General features: G+C 47.0%; 1 protein-coding gene across 3 annotated transcripts; it reads left to right on the top strand.

The window, feature by feature from the left end:
- Positions 1-577: 577 nt before the first annotated feature.
- Positions 578-16,349, top strand: IL1RN (interleukin 1 receptor antagonist). Of its 3 annotated transcripts, none has more exons than XM_021925222.2 (5): positions 578-737; positions 10,293-10,344; positions 12,182-12,270; positions 13,393-13,505; positions 15,012-16,349. In XM_021925222.2, exons 1-5 carry the CDS (start codon positions 728-730, stop codon positions 15,225-15,227), a joined length of 480 nt encoding a protein of 159 aa, XP_021780914.1. In that variant the 5' UTR covers positions 578-727; the 3' UTR covers positions 15,228-16,349. The 3 variants fall into 3 exon arrangements, with proteins under 3 accessions (XP_021780914.1, XP_021780915.1, XP_021780913.1); XM_021925223.2 differs by lacking the exon at positions 578-737 and adding an exon at positions 10,109-10,154; XM_021925221.2 differs by lacking the exon at positions 578-737 and having other exon boundaries at positions 10,170-10,344.
- Positions 16,350-16,676: the final 327 nt, after the last annotated feature.

Genomic DNA, 16,676 nt, shown 5'->3' with positions numbered 1-16,676 from the left:
AACAAGGCCTTTGCCCTTGCTGTTCCCTCCACCTGGAATATTCTTCCCCTTCCTTGACATTGCTCAGGTCTCTGCTCCTATGTCACCCTCTCAGAGAAGTCTTCCCTGACCACTTTCCCTAAAATAGCCACCCCTTCCTAGGTCCCTCAAAAGCATATCCTGCTTTTGATTTTTCCCTATGGCAATATGCCCTATGAAGTTATTTTATTTGTTAACTCGTTTCTTGTCTGTTTTCCTTCGTTAGGGCGTTGGGGACCTTGTCTGGCTTGTTCCCAATGCCTGGAAGAGTGCCCGGCACACAGGATGAAGCCAACACGTGTGTTTTGAATGAATGTGTGCACACATGCATGAGCTGGCGGCAGTCGGGGTTGGGGTAAGCATGAAGGCCCAGCTCAGTTCTCTGCATGTGACCTCTCATCTTACGCAGATAAGAACCAGTTTGGTTTCTGCCTGCCTGAGTCACTCTCCTGGAAACGGGGCCTGCTTGGCATCACGTCAGCCATCAGCCGGCCCATGTCCTCATGCTGGCCAGCCCTCTGCGAGTATGTGGGAGGAGAGACTGGGCTCCTCCTTGCACTCTCTGAGGTGTTCTGGAAGGAGGAGCAGCTCCACCCTGGGAGGGGCTGTGGCCCAGGTACTGCCTGGATGCTACTTTATGGGCAGCAGCTCAGTCTAGAGTTAGAGTCTGGAAGACCTCGGAAGACCTCCTGTCCTATCAGGCCTCCCCATGGCTTTAGGTAAGCTCCTTCCACTCTTATTTTTCCACCTGAGAAATGAGAGAGGAAAATATCTACGATTGGTGTTTACCAAATGCTTTCAGGCTCTGGTGAACAAGCGTCCAGGAAAATGTCAAGCGCATGGGGCTGCAGGCCTGTCTGGGGGACCTGGGCACAGGGAGGCATCCGTGGGAGACCGTGCAGGCACTCTGAGGCAGGGGCTGCAAGCCTAGTGCCTGCTGGAGCAGCAGGTGAACAGAGAGGGGTAACTGCTGTGACAAAAGTCATGGAGTCCTTGGAGTGTGGGGGTCATTTTCAACTCTTGATAGAATAGAGAAATTGGTGAAATAGCTCTCTTAAATGAGAGAAAGAATAGTGTGAACTCAATGAGAAATACTAATAGAATGTGGCATTGAGCCACAAGGTCTGAGGGTTGATTGACAGGGAAGGGTGGGGACTGTGGAGAATTAAGGACTTGGCACTAGTCAGTTCCACCAGATAGTTGTCACAAGAGAATGCAGGCCCAGGTGGCCAGAACTTTTCACTTTTCCAGAAGAGTCAGATATTCTGATTTCGTTGCGTATAGTATTCTGATTAAATAAGACAATAAAGCAAGCAGATAAAATATTTAAATTATAAGCTGCCAGTTTGCAACCTCTGGTTAGGATTTGTGTGGCACAAAGGAAAAACCACTCAGGATCATTGGTCTGTAGACTCTAATTTTAAGTTTCTAATTTAAAATAGGCCCCCGAGTCTGGGCGCAGTGGCTCATGTCTGTAATCCCAGCACTTTGGGAGGCCAAAGTGGGTGGATCACTTGAGGTCAAGAGTTCGAGACCTGCCTGGTCAAGGTGGTGAAACCCCTATCTCTATTAAAAATACAAAAATTAGCTGGGCGTGGTGGTACATACCTGCAATCTCAGCTACTTGGGTGGCTGAGGCAGGAGAATTGCTGGAACTCGGGAGGTGGAGGTTGCAGTGAATGGAGATCACACCACTCCACTTCAGTCTGGGCAACAGAGAGAAACACTCTGTCTTAAAAAAATAGATAAATAAAGATAAATAAAATAAAATAAAATTGGCCTCTAATGAGCAGGCCATTCTCCTTTCTGGGTCTTACTTTCCTTACTCTCCTTTCTGGGTATTAAGAGGAGGTCTAGAGGAAGCTGAACAACTCTTAGCTTGTAATAAGCACAATGGAAGTGTCAGCTCTTAATGTGTCATGGACACATTACAAGCTAGGCGCCGTGCTGAGCTCTTTACATGGGTTATCCCACTGAATCCTCTCAATAACCCTATGAGGAAGGACTATTATTGCTCACATTTTCAGAAGAGGAAATGGATATAGAGAGATTAGGTAATTTGCCCACGGCCAGACAGCTAGTATAAGAGGAGGAGGTGGGTTGACTGCAGACAGTCTGTCTTCAAACCACTACACTATGCTATGGGGGCACAGAGACTTAACGAAATCATGGAGAGGGGAATTGCTTTGTCAACCACAAGCAGTTATTCTGGGGGCAGCAGATCCTCCCCTGTCCCCCAGTGGGTACAATGGTCCCTGGTGGGTTGTACTACAACGTTAGCCCATCGTCTTAGGTGTTTTTCAAATATGTAAAGTAGGATGCTGGAACCACTCTTAGAACCAGATAGTGATACATTGTGAAGAAATAAATCTCTGTGCTTAAAACTGGTTCATCCCAAAATATTTTGAACTGACACACAATAGGTGCTAAATAAATGTGTGTGAACTTGAATTGGATTGAATTCAGGAAACAAGTGCAATAAGCTTAGTGAAGACACCATGTTCCCTGGGCAGAGGAACCACATTCTCCATCTAAGTAAGGCCAGGAATATGGGAGGTATCAATGTTTGCCAAGCACAGAACAGGGTGCCAAGAAGAGAAAAGTTGAGGGGATTCATACCCTGACTGGAAACTGGAAGGGTGAGCACAGAGGGTAAAGGATAGAGATGGAACCATGTGCATACACTTTGTGTTACCTTGGACTAGTCATTCGTTTCTCTGGACCTCTGCTTTCTCTCTACACAATGGGGTCCCACCACTTCTCTCACAGCTGACTTGTATGAAGAAGGAGGTGGAGGAAGAGGAGAAGGTGAAGACAGTGCTGACTAAAAGGGTAAATCCTTTTTAGGATCCAAGTCTGAAAACAATTTTAGGCTACTAGAGATGAACAATATCTTGATTATGTAGTTGAAAGAAATTAAAGATGAATGTTTTAATGAATAATTAATCAGAATGAAAATGATTGGTTACTAATATATCTGCTATGGTTTATTTTCCCAAGTGGCAGACTCACTAAGGTTTTTGAATACTCCTATGTGATTGCTCTATGTATGTATGTATGTATGTATGTATGTATGTATGTATGTATGTATCTATCTATCTATCTATCTATCTATCTATCTATCTATCTATCTGTTGTCTAATAAAATGGATCACATCTCTGCTAATAAAAACAGACTACACTGGCAGGGTACAATTGCAATCATTAATTGTGCCTGCAATTTGCAGCAGCAGCCACCAGAGGTGCCAGTGCCCTTTAAGGGTTGATAATTTAGAATAACCCAATTATCTGAGTTTTTCAGGGACTGAGGGATTTGCCAAAGTGTAGAACTTTCAGTAATAAAGTCAAGAAAGTCCTAGACAAACCAAGATAATTGTCACTCTAGTCCACTTTACCAGGTAAAGAGCTTTCCCTGTAACCTGTGTAAGGTTTTAGAATCATTTCTTTCTATTACCAAAAATCCTCCCTGAATTTTCAAGCAATTATGAACTAAATAGTTACTCTATGAGATGGGAGTTCAGCCCAAAAGAAACACCATAGGAACAAATGTAATTCTTGCTTCTGTTAACCATGCAATGAAACAGTGAGAAAAAAGTCAGCAGCCTCTTTAGCAGGACTGCAGTGTGGGAAGAAATAACAAAACTGGGTTTCAATCCTGGCCTGTCCAGGATCTGGAGCAAGTGAGTTAATCTTTCTAAGCCTTGAGTTCTTCTTCTTCTTCTTCTTTTTTTTTTTTCAAAGTGAAAGCAAGTTTATTAAGAAAGTAAAGGAATAAAAGAATGGCCACTCCATAGACAGAGTAGCCTGAACCTTGAGTTCTTCTGCAAAGTGACAATGAATTTGTACTCATTTTAAAAGTGGGTGTCAGTATGTCTGTCCACGTTGCACAGCTGTTATGTAGACAAAAGGGGATCTGTGTGAAAGTGTAACACAGAGCCTAAACTACAACTAAGCAACGCAGTTGTCCCCTTCTCCATGGTGTCTGTTCTTCTCCATTTCCTCCTGCCTGCAGGGGGATTATAAAACTAATCATCAAAGCCAAGAAGGCAAGAGCAAACATGTACCTCTGAAAACACAAGATAACTACATAAGTAATGACTTTCAGGGCAGATCCATAGCTAACCCATAAACTGCTGGGGCAAAAATCATCTTGGAAGGTTCTGAACCTCAGAAAGGATTCACATGAAGTTAACCATCTAGATCCAAGAGGAGAGTAGCTTCTTGTAGATAACAGTTGGCTTATATACCATGTCCTGATCCCCTTCATCATCCAGGAGAGAAGAGGTGCTCACTCTGATAGCAGCAAGCCTGGGGGCTGCAGCTTGGAGAGTAGAGGTACTCAGGCGGACAGATGTTTCCAAACCTGTCCTGCTGCCTTAGGGAGCTTCTAATAAGTTGACGGATTTGGTTAAAATTAACTTGGTTACTTGGCAGGGTTGGGTCAGTGGGGACTAACAAAAAGAAGACATCAGATTATACCCTGGGGGTTTGTATTTCTTGTGCTTCTTTCTCTTCTTTGTACTAAAGTTTTTACCCATGACTCGGAAAGAGCAACTGGAGTCTTTGCAGCATTATCTTAGCAAAAATTTACAAAGTTTGGAAAACAATATTGCTTATATTGTGTGGTGTGTCCTGTGACACTCAGGATTCAAGTGGTGGCTGAAACCACTAAATGTGAGATGAAGTCATTACAAGGCAGGGTGCACATCTGTCCACCCAAAGCTGGATGCCAACATTTCACAAATAGTGCTTGGGTGACACAAATGCAGCTCCAGGAGGTCCAGATGAAAATGTTTGTACTGAAATTTGTTAAAGCTTCCCGACAAACTGGATTTGTCAGTAAGGATTGTTTTCTGCAAGGGGGGGTGAAACTTGTGGGGTGAGCCATTTGGGCTGAGGAGGAGGGAAGTTGGAGCTAAGAAATGTGGAGACAATTTTCCTTTAGAAGGGCTGAATCTTCCTGCCTCTCTGGGGTGCTGCAGCCCACAGGATCCAATTGTGTATATGTCTCCCCAGCTCCCCATTCAGTGATATCACGTCAGTAGCTTGAAATTATCCGTGGTAGGCGTATTATGTCATGGAAATTGGCAAATGGAAACTTTTCTTGGAGATTCAATTGTTAAACATTTACCAGCGTACCACTGCTCTGCCTTCGGGGTCAATGACCCCATCCAAGTTTAATCCATCTGTCCACTGTCTCCAACATGATCTTAATAAAATACACCTGACAACATTACCCTCTTATTAAGTTTTTTAAAAGGTAAGTTTCCAACTCATTGGGGTGGCATTAAAGGCCATTCCTTCTCTGGACCTCACCCAACTTTTCAAATCACTTTTCCTACCCCTACCTCTAAATGCCATTCAAACTCCAGCCGTCCTGAATAATAAGATTTTTAAAAAGTAGATTATGGGTCAGGCACAGTGGCTCATGCCCGTAATCCCAGCACTTTGGGAGGCCAAGATGGGTGGATCACCTGAGGTCAGGAGTTCGAGACCAGCATGACCAACGTGGTGAATCCCTGTCTCCACTAAAAATACAAATTAGCGGGGGGATGGTGGCACATGCCTGTAATCCCAGCTATGTGGGAGGTTGAGGCAGGAGAATTGCTTGAACCCGGGAGGTGGAGGTTGCAGGGAGCTGAGATTGCTCCATTGCACTCCAGCCTGGGCAACAAGAATGAAACTCCATCTCAAAAAACAAACAAACAAACCAAAAACAGTAGATTACATCAGATACCTCTGGCCTAGGTTGTTTATGACCACCTCTACTGCTATGAATAACTAGAAAAGCTAGACAAAACATATTTCCAAAAGATCTCTTTGGAGGCATCAGAGAATGGCCAAGGCTGTAAGGAACTGTCTGAGCCCAGTGAGGTGGAGCCCAGCACTGGCGCCCTTTACTCTTGGGCACATGTGCTGGTTTCAAAAACTTCAGCTGAGATTTTGAGCATTCATGGAACTTGGTGGAGGAGATAAAATTTGTACCTTATATCCTACCTATAAGGAGGGTCCCTGATAATCCCCACCGAATTTGGAAATCTGGGTCAGCCTTCACAGGTACTGAAGCCCTCCTCTGAATGATCTCAAGTCCTGCTAGGGTAGAGGTTACCTGCTTTTGAAAGGCTCCTACCTGACCTGTCCAGCAGGAGCAAAAGTGAACCATCTCAGGGAACAGATAACAATCACCCAGAGCCTTGAATGACCTCTACAGTGTTTAATATATAGTATTCAGCAGTCATTAAAAAGGAATGAGGCACATGCAAGAAGACCTGTGTATCAGGGAGAAACAGGCAATAAATGGAGATCCAGCAGGGATTCAAATCATGGATTGGAATCGGGGCAGACTTTGAAAGAACTATGGAGATCAAAGATTTAAAACACAAGATTGGAATTTTTGGCAGAGAACTAACAACTACACAAAAAAGGAACCAAATGGAAATCCTAGAACTGAAAGATGCAATTAACCAATGTTGAGAAATAGCCAACACCTATTGAACACTTCCCACATGGGTGGCTGTGCTAAACGCTTTACAAGCATCAACACAAGATGTGTCTCCTTGCAGCAGTGCAGTGTCCCTCCTAAGACATGGACAACCTGGTTTCCCTATCTCTCTGCTTCACCAAAACCCCTTTACATGGGGCTTAGACACTCCTGTTGTCTCTAGTGTTTGGTAGCACAGGGCTCAGCACATAGAAGGCACTAGATACAATTGTGATGACCAGGAACTCCGATGAAAGCTGTGGGTGCTGACTGGGAAGGCATAGTCCTTTATGTGCTGTGGTCTTAAAGCTTCATCTAGGAAGCAGAACTGGGGGGGTGCTGAGGACCCAGAACCGAGAATAAGATTAGTCAGAGATTTCCTGTGGGCAGAAATCATAAGGACGCCAACTGTTTGGGTGAGATAACATGAAACCAAGAGTGGATTTGTGGCCAGAAGCGTGAGGAAGAGGGAGAGAGCTTCCCCTGTCCCCTTTCTTCCTCTCCCTAAGCCACAGTGATTGACAGCCCCCTACTTTGGAGTCAGAGCAGGCTTGAGACTGGACTGGGAAAGGAGGATGGGTCAGGATACAGAGCAGGAAGGCTGGGAGTGCACGGCAGGAGCAAGGGGCTGGGGCGTTCACTGGGCCTGATCTCTCCCACTTTACTAGGGGTAAAGAAGCGTACACAAAAGCCATGGTGTGAGTATTCCCCAAGTGCCAGGGTCAAGGCATGATTCATCACGTGCAGCATTTCATTCAATCTGTATAGTAACCGATGACGTGGCTTCTATTATTAGCTCTATCAGATAATGAAACTGAGACCAAGACAGTCTCTGTACATTGTGTGGGGGTGGCCCAGCTCGGAAATCACACAGGGGGATTCAGACCTAGACTCCATAACTCCTGCCCCAGGGACCACCCCCATCCTCACCCTCTGCATATCGAGAAAGGGCAGGCTGGGCCACTTCTCAGGACAGAGTGGGGAAACGACACAGAGCAAGGAGGTTACAGGAGCCCCGAGCATCTTTTCTCCAGGAGAATACTCTTTCTCTGAATTCAGACTGGGGTCAGAGAAACATTTACCTAGGAGCCACACTGTGGGTGGGGCTTTTACTTGAGATGCCTTCTGAGGGCAGTGGCCAGGATGGAACTCTCCACCATACCTTGGCAAGCCACTTCTCTTCTGCAATCTGTAAGGACATTTTTTGAGAGAATTACGGCTTTCCAATTCCAGAGGACTGAAGAAAGACAGATAGGAGAGAACCTATCCCAGTCAGGCGCTAGCTGCCTTCTCTTTCAGAGGGTGTGATGCTAAAGTGATACACTTGATGATTGACAAATGCTTCGGAAATTTTCAACCCTAATATTCAACACACTCTGGAAGTGGCAAATAAGTAGACAGGTTCATGTACATCACCTCCTTCAGCTAGTCCTCACAATAACAATCAGATGAACAAACAAAATGCTTCTTTGGCCCTCAAAGGAAGACACTATTTCTCGAACATGTGTCAAAAAGGATGGGTGACTCACTCAAGGTCACACAGCTTGTGAGGACCGTACAGGAATACAGACATGCCATTTTGCCTAAAAAACCCATCACCCAGGGAGTTGACACAATTTTGCAGAAATGTTCTATTTCCTCTGAAGGATGCATTCTTTAAACCTTTGGGAACTTCATTCATAGCCTTCCACCTTTGCAGGATTAACTCTTTGGACACAAAGTGTTTGATTCTGATTTGTTGGTTGGAAGATTTGTTGGTTGAGAGAAAGATTCTGATCTGTTGGTTGAAAATAGTCAGACTCATCAAGATCAACTGCTGTAGTAGTAAACATTTTGACATTTTGTCTGTATTCTTGTACTGTCCTCACAAGCTGCATGACCTTGAGTGAGTCACTCATACTTTTTGTTTTTGCTTTTGTTTTGGAGATGGAGTCTTACTCTGTTACCTAGGATCATGTTGTTGGAGTGCAATGGCATGATCTTGGCTCACTGCAACCTCCACCTCCTGGGTTCAAGTGATTCTCCTGCCTCAGCCTCCCGAGTAGATGGGATTGCAGGTGCACGCCACCACCCCCTGCTAATTTTTGCATTTTTAGTAGAGATGGAGTTTCACCATGTTGGCCAGGTTGGTCTTGAACTCCTGACCTCAGGTGATCCACCCACCTCGTCCTTCCAAAGTGCTGGGATTACAGGCGTGAGCCACCGTGCCCAGCCCACCCATTCTTTTTGAAACACGTTTGAGAAATAGTGTCTTCCTTTGAGGGCCAAGGAGACATTTTGTTAGTTCATTTGTTTGTTTTTGTGAGGACTAGCTGAAGGAGGTGATGTATATTAACCTGCCTACTTATTTGCCACTTCCCAAAGTGTGTTAAGTATTAGAGTTTAAAGTTTCTGAAGCATTTGTTAATAATCAAGTGCCCGGGGCTGGAGGTCAGAAGACCTGGATTTCTCTGCATACCTTTGCCATCAGCAAGCTGTGTGACCTTGGACAGATCGCTTTTTTGTCTGAGTCTTTTCTGAGTCTTCTTGAAAATAATGCCAGGTTGGGACAGGATGATTGCCAAGCTCCTGTCCAGCTCTAAAACACTGCAACCTATACTTCTGCGCCAGCACTGTCCATCCCGTAGATCATGCAGAAATTCTCTTCACCTTTTTCTACCCATAAAATAGGAGCATGCTTACCTTTTTCCTGTCTAGAATATTGTAAGGAAGGAAGTTAATGTGTATCAGAACCCATTATGGGCCAGAAGTTCTCCTCTTCCTCCCTACACTTGCTTCCTCTCTCCCTCCCTCCCTCTTTCCCTTCCTTCCTTCCATCCATCTGTGAAAAAGACACGATCACCCTCATTCTGAGAGTGAAGAAACAGAGGCTCAACTAATGAAATGATTTGTTCGAGGTCACACGGGTGGCACATGGCAAGTGGCAGAGGTTGAATTTAGAGCCATTCCTGTCCAAATGCTGAGTTTATGTCATCGTCCCAAGACCATAACTTTAAAGACGTAAGATAGTGGGAAAATAGTTGATTTTAAAGCACCTCTCAGAAGGACTCACTTTACATCAGGTGTCAGCAGATGCAGGCCAAATCCGGTCCATCCCCTGCTTTTGCAAATACAGTTGTATTGGAACACAGCTAGGCTTGTTGATTTATGGATTGCCAATGTCCTTTTGTGAAACAGACAGCTGAGCTCAGTAATCGTGGCCCACAGAACCTAAAATATTTACTCTCTCGTCCTTTACAGAATGTTTGCCAATCTATGGTCTGGAGTCCAAGGCTGTCCATCCTTCAAAGAACACAAAGTGACATGAGACTGTCCCATGTGCAGGGAGCCCTTTCATTTTATTATGAAAAAAGGGCCTTTCTGCTCAAATCTGTTTTTTAAAAAGTCAACAAACAGACTCCGGGTACCTGTCAGGCACAGTAGGGAGTTTGGTTTCCATTGTGCTCTTCTTCCCAGGAACTCAATGAAGGGGAAATAGAAATCTCAATTTTGGGGAAATTGCACAGGGGAAAAAGGGGAGGGAATCAGTTACAACACTCCATTGCGACACTAAGCGGGGTTGAAAGTGACAACAGCAAGGGTTTCTCTTTTTGGAAATGTGAGGAGGGTATTTCCGCTTCTCAGAGTGGGGCAGGGTGGCAGACGCCTAGCTTGGGTGAGTGACTATTTCTTTATAAACCGCAACTCTGGGCCCGCAATGGCAGTCCATTGTCTTGCTGCAGTCACAGAATGGAAATCTGCAGGGGCCTCGGCAGTCACCTAATCTGTCTCCTCCTCTTCCTGTTCCATTCAGAGACGGTCGGCCGGCCCTCTGGGAGAAAACCCAGCAAGATGCAAGCCTTCAGGTAAGGCTACCCCAAGGAGGAGGAGGTGAGGGTGGATTAGCTGGAGACTGGAAACATATCACAGCTGCTGGGGGCTGCCAGGCCCTACAGGGCCTGAGAACTGGGTTTGGGCTGGGGAGGATGTCCATTATTCAAGAAAGAGGCTGTTACGTGCATGGGCTTCAGGACCTGTATTTCAAAATATCGCAGATGTGGATGGTACGACCGGAGGGCTGTCTAACTTTCCCAGAGACTCAGCAACCCAGTGAGTAATAGATGCATGCCAAGGAGTGCGGCTGCGATTCAGGCCCAGCTGAATGTGCTGACAGAGAAGCAGAGAGGGGCACCAGGGCACAGCCTGAAGGCCCAGACTGATACGAGCAATGCCTGTCTGTGCTGACACGTCAGAGGGTCCCATTCTCCAGGGGCCTTGGTTTCCCCACCTGTGACATCTGTGACATGAGATTCACGATAATTCCGTGTGTGCCTTACCGGGTTGTTGTGAAAGTTAAATGCACAGATAATAGCATAACAGGATTCTGTGCATTGTAAAATGCCTGAAAATCACTGTGATTTGAAAATGGAATCAGGGCTTTGTGAGACCGTCCCTATTGTAAAGATGTGATGCTGACAGAAATGACAGGACTGCTTGTACATGCCCTCTGCCGTGTGACATTCCAGCAGTGAAATCATGTTGGGGTGACTTCTCCCCCAATCTGACCTTTATGTTTGTCTGGGTTGAGGCTGCAAGTCAGGTTCTGTGGGCATATGAGTGACAAGTCTCTCCCTTCCAGAAAAGGGGACTGTCTGCTTCCCCAGGTTGCCTCTGCCTGCTCTGATCAGCTAGAAGCTCCAGGAGATCCCCCTGGAGGCCCCAGCAGGCAATGTCTAATCCCTCCAGATTGAAGCTAAATCTAGAAACTAGGATAATCACAAACAGGCCAATGCTGCCATATGCAAAGCACTTTGGTTTGCCCGGCCACTCCTCGTTGAGCGTGTGGGCTTTTCAGAGCCACCTGATGAGGTGGGTAGAGTTAGCCACACTTCACAGGTGAGGATATGAGGCACAGGTCCCAGGACATGCTGGCTGGGGCTCTGTTTATTACATCTCACAGCTTTGAGTCCTGCTCTCAACCAGAGAGGCTCTTTACCAAGAAGAAAGGATTGGGACCCAGAAGCAAGCCACTGGCTGAGGTAAAGAGGAAGCCTGCTTGTTCCCAAGGGCAGCTGCTCCTGCAGGACTCTGAGCAGGTCACCAGCTAATGGAGGAAAGGCTCTAGGGACAGACCTTCCTGGTCTAAGGCTCAGAGTGAGTTAGCTGCAAGGTGTTCTGTCTCTTGAAACTTCTAACTAGGTGCTGTGGTAGCCATTAGTCTCAGGTGGCTATTTAAATGTATACTTAATTGAATGAAAAGAGAAGAAAATTTAAAATCGAGACCCTTGGTCACACTATCCACATTGCAAGAGCTCAACAGCCACACGTGGTTAGCAGCCACCCTATTGGGCAGTGCAGCTATAGAACATTTTTGCATCCCAGAAAGTTTGTTTGGATGTTGCTGCTCTGCAGTGTGCTTTGCTGAAACCGAAGTGCCTGCCCTGGGAATCTAAGATGGGAAGCAAGTGAGGAGGGGAGTCAAATGTGGGCTCACTGCTCACCAGCTGTGAGGGTTGGGCCTGCCTCTTAACCAGTGTCAGCCTCAGTCTTCTCATCCATGTATGCCATGGGTATACTAATATACCATACCCCGGGAAGAGCTGGATGCAAATTTAACAAGTTCTGGGGGACACAGGAAGGTGCTAAGCACAAGGCCGGGCCCATAGCAGCTGTGCACTACAGCTGAGTCCTTTTCCTTTTCAGAATCTGGGATGTTAACCAGAAGACCTTCTATCTGAGGAACAACCAACTAGTTGCTGGATACTTGCAAGGACCAAATGTCAATTTAGAAGGTGAGCGCTTGCCAGGAAAGCCAATGTGTGTGGGCGCTGGGTCACCTTGCCCCTCTGTCTGCAGCAGCATGGCCTGCCTGCACAAACCCTAGGTGCAACGTCCTAATCCTTATTGGGTCTTTGTACTCAAGTTTGAAGCTGGGAGGGCCTGGCTACTAAAGGGCACATATGAGGGCAGCCTGAAGAGGGCATGGAGAGGTAGAGTCTAGGTCAGGGGTCAGTGACTATAGGCATAGCAGTCCCAGGGCCACAGCTGGGAAGGGCAAATACCAGAAGGCAAGGTTGACAGTTCCCTTCCTCCAGTGCCTATTAAGCCTCCATGTTCCTATGTTGTTCAAACCCTAACTCAATCCCAAATTAATCCACCATGTATAAGGCTGGGCTATGTCTCTTATTCCTGGACACCATACTCAGCCATATTCTCGTCCATGTATTAAACAAGATGGATGAACTTGAAGAAGCTTCACCCACTCTGTTCCTCAGCTTTCCCTTCAGTGGGATGATGTCAGTTGGATGACGGGAAGTGCGATTCTTTTAGTTCCAGCCTTCTAGGATGTTTTCACTCCCCTGTTTGGTGTTGTAGGATGGTATTACCTCCACCTTCCCACCTTCCCTATGCCCTCATTCTGTCTCCCCTGCCTCACTCTGAAAGTGGATGAGACCCACCTTTCCTGTCCTGGTAGTTCTCCTAATGAACACACTGAAGCACAAGGAGGCTGAGATTTTTGTTGCTACATGAGAGCATAGAGGCCTTTTAGGGAAAGAGGAGGTTCAGAGACCCCCAGGCTGCTGTGGAGCCCCACTCATGGCCTTGCGCCATTTTCCCTGCTCCTCAGCAACACACCTATTGACCTGGAGCATAGGCATCCTGGGGAAAGTGAGGGAAAGATGGAAATCACGTGGAACAACATCCAGGAGACTCAGGCCTCTAGGAGTAACTGGATAGTGTGCTTGGTTTAATCTTCTGTTTAGATGCAGACCAGGAAGATGAGACCTCTCTGCCTTTCTGACCTTGGGATTTTAGTTTTGTGGGACCAGGGGAGACAGAAAAATACCCAAGGTCTCTTCATTATTGCTGCCTCCTCTTCTATTAACCTGACCCTCCCCTCTGCTCTTCCCCAGAAAAGATAGATGTGGTACCCATTGAACCCCATGCTCTGTTCTTGGGAATCCATGGAGGGAAGATGTGCCTGTCCTGTGTCAAGTCTGGTGATGAGACCAGACTCCAGCTGGAGGTAAAAACCTGTTTTGGATATCAAATCACCCCAAAACCCAGTGGCTTGAAAAACCAAAATTTGTGCTTACGATTCTATGGCTTGAACAGGATTAGCTGGGTAGTTAGTTCTGTTCTACGTGGTGGAACACACTGGGCTCACTTTGGCAGTTGCATTCAGCAGAGTGCCTGGCTTGCGCTGGGCATCTGAGATGGTCCCTCATTCTCCAGGCTCTCTTTCCCTGTGATCTCTCAGTGTTTAAGAGTCAGCTTGAGCTTCCTTACAGCATGGTGGCTGACTTCAAAAGGGATTATTCCAAAAAAGACAAGTCTCAACATGCAGGTGCTTATTATAACTTCTGCTTACATCATCCTATTGGCCAAAGCCACTCACGTGGCTAAGTCTAGCCCCTTGTGAGAGGGGACTGCATAGGAATGTGGACACCAGGAGGCACAGGCACTGGGGCCCACCACTCTAACGGTCTCCCACAGGACCCGAATCTCTGTGTGCTACTCCCTTGCTCAAAGGCCACCAACCCATTCGGACCTGCCCTCTTCTAGCAAAGCCCATCCTCAGGACCTTTCTCTTCCAATCCTTATCGACTCACATTGATTAGTTGGTGCCCCACCCAGAGCCCTGTGCTCCTTGATCTCATGTAATGTTAGTGGGTTTCCCAGCCCTGGGAAAACATGGCTTTGTCTCAGGGGCTTGCTGGATGCAACCTTAACCTCAATGTGAGTGGCCATACTGTGGCACTATCACATCCCTTACCAGTAGACAGGGACACTGTTCTGGAGGGTGACTGCCTGTTCTATGAGGAGTGGGGATGGCTAGGACATTGCATGGAACACACCACCACCTCATCTCCTCAGAGCTCAAACCCTGACAGAACACCAGCTCTACAGGCCTTGGCTTCTGCTGATGGTGCTGTGTATTTATGAGACTTACTGGTCCGAGGCCAGAGCGGCCAGATTTCCCAAAATCAAGGTGTGACAGTGGGACAGCCTCTTTGTGTCTTTGCTGTCCTAAGAAACCTGGACCAGGCCAGGTGCGGTGGCTCACGCCTGTAATCCCAGCACTTTGAGAGGCCGAGGTGGGCAGATCACGAGGTCAGGAGTTTGAGACCAGCCTGGCCAACATGGTGAAACCCTGTCTCTATTAAAAATACGAAACATTAGATGAGTGTGGTGGTCCATGCCTGTAATCCCAGCTACTCAGGAGGCTGAGGCAGGAGAATCGAACCAAGGAGGTGGAGGTTGCAGTGAGCTGAGATTGCACTACTGCACTCCAGCCTGGGGGACAGAGCAAGACTCTGTCTGGGGAATATAAATAAATAAATAAATAAACCTGGGTCCCAGAGTCCCACAGAGTGGCAGACAGGAGCCCCTGGGGGCTTTTAGGATATAGCATTTCCCCTGTACTAACTCTGGGCTGTCCAGAGGGCCATGTCATGGTGTGGAGTGGAGAGGGAGGCAGCACAGGACTTCCTAGGCCTCAGCTCTCACCTACCCATCTTTTGATTTCCAGGCAGTTAACATCACTGACCTGAGCAAGAACAGAAAACAGGACAAGCGCTTCGCCTTCGTCCGCTCAGACAGCGGCCCCACCACCAGTTTCGAGTCTGCCGCCTGCCCGGGCTGGTTCCTCTGCACAGCAATGGAAGCAGACCAGCCCGTCAGTCTCACCAATATGCCTGACAAGGGTGTCATGGTCACCAAATTCTACTTCCAGGAGGATGAGTAGTACTGCCCAGGCCTGCCTGTTTCCATTCTGGCATGGCAAGGACTGCAGGGACTGCCAGTCCCCCTGCCCCAGGGCTCCCAACTATGGGGGCACTGAGGACAAGTCATTGAGGGATGGATCCTCAGAAGGAGTCACAAGAACCTGGTCACAGGACTCTGCCTCCTCTTCAACTGACCAGCCTCCATGCTGCCTCCAAAATGGTCTTTCTAGTGTGTGAATCAGAGCACAGCAGCCCCTGCGCAAAGCCCTTCCGTGTCGCCTCTGCATTCGGGATCAAACCCCGACCACCTGCCCAGCCTGCTCTCCTCTCCCCACTGCCTCCTCCTCCCTCATTCCACGTTCCCATGCCCCAGATACATCAGGCCCCTTGATGAATCCCACCAAGTGGCTCCCACACCCTGTTTTACAAACAAATGCCAGTCCGTGAGGAAGGTTTTTAAGAGTTTGTGGAGAATGAAAATTAAGGATTTCCTGATTTCTTTTTCAGTCCACGTGAAGGAGAGCACTTCATTTGGAGATTATGTTCTTTTGGGAGAGGCTGGGGGCTTAAAATAGTCCTGCATTTGTGAAATGATGGTGAAAGTAAATGGTAGCTTTCCCATTTTTTTCTTCTTTTTTGTGATGTCCCAATTTGTAAAAATTAAAAGTTATGATACTATGTTGGCCCCACAATTTTTTTTTTCCTTTTAAAACACTTCCATAATCTGGACTCCTTTGTCCAGGCACTGCTGCCCAGGCTCCGAGCTCCATCTCCACTCCAGATTTTTTTACAGCTCCCTGCAGTACTTTACCTCCTAGCAGAAGTTTCTCAGCTCCTAAGGCTCCGAGCAAATGTGGCTCCTGGGGGTTCCTTCCTCCTCTGCTGAAGGAATGAATTACTCCTTGACATTGTAGAGTTTCTGGCACTTGGAGACTTGTATGAAAGATGACTGTGCCTCTGCCTGTCTCCCCCACCAGGCTGGGAGCTCTGCAGAGCAGGAAAAAAGACTCGTATACGCAGGGCCGAGCACCTAGCCTGGCTCGGCAGGTACTCAGCGAATGAGTGCTGTATATGTTGGCTGCAAAGATCCCTACTTCCTGTCACTTCAGCTCTGTTTTACAATAAAATATTGAAAATGCCTATATTGTTGACTATGTCCTTGGCCTTGACAGGCTTTGAGTATAGAGTGCTGGGGAAATTGAAAGATCAAGGTGTCTTTCGCACCCCAGAGGCTGGGGCCTGGCTGCCTCTTCTCTGAGAGTTTCTTTCTTCCTTCAGTCTTCCTCTCCCTGGATAACATGAGAGCAAATCTGTCTGCAAAAGAGATGTGGGGCAGCACTGTCCACAATAGCCTCTACTGGAAACAACCCAAGCACCCATCACAGAAAGAATTTGTACATCATCTATCTGCACACAACACAATGCTCCTTGGCAAAGAAAATGAATGAATTACAGCCAGCTGCACCTCA

This window comes from Papio anubis, chromosome 14 (assembly GCF_008728515.1).
Source record: "Papio anubis isolate 15944 chromosome 14, Panubis1.0, whole genome shotgun sequence".
Taxonomy (NCBI): domain Eukaryota; kingdom Metazoa; phylum Chordata; class Mammalia; order Primates; family Cercopithecidae; genus Papio; species Papio anubis.
Note: the sequence above shows the minus strand (reverse complement) of the source record. Positions and strands in the feature narration are given on the sequence as shown.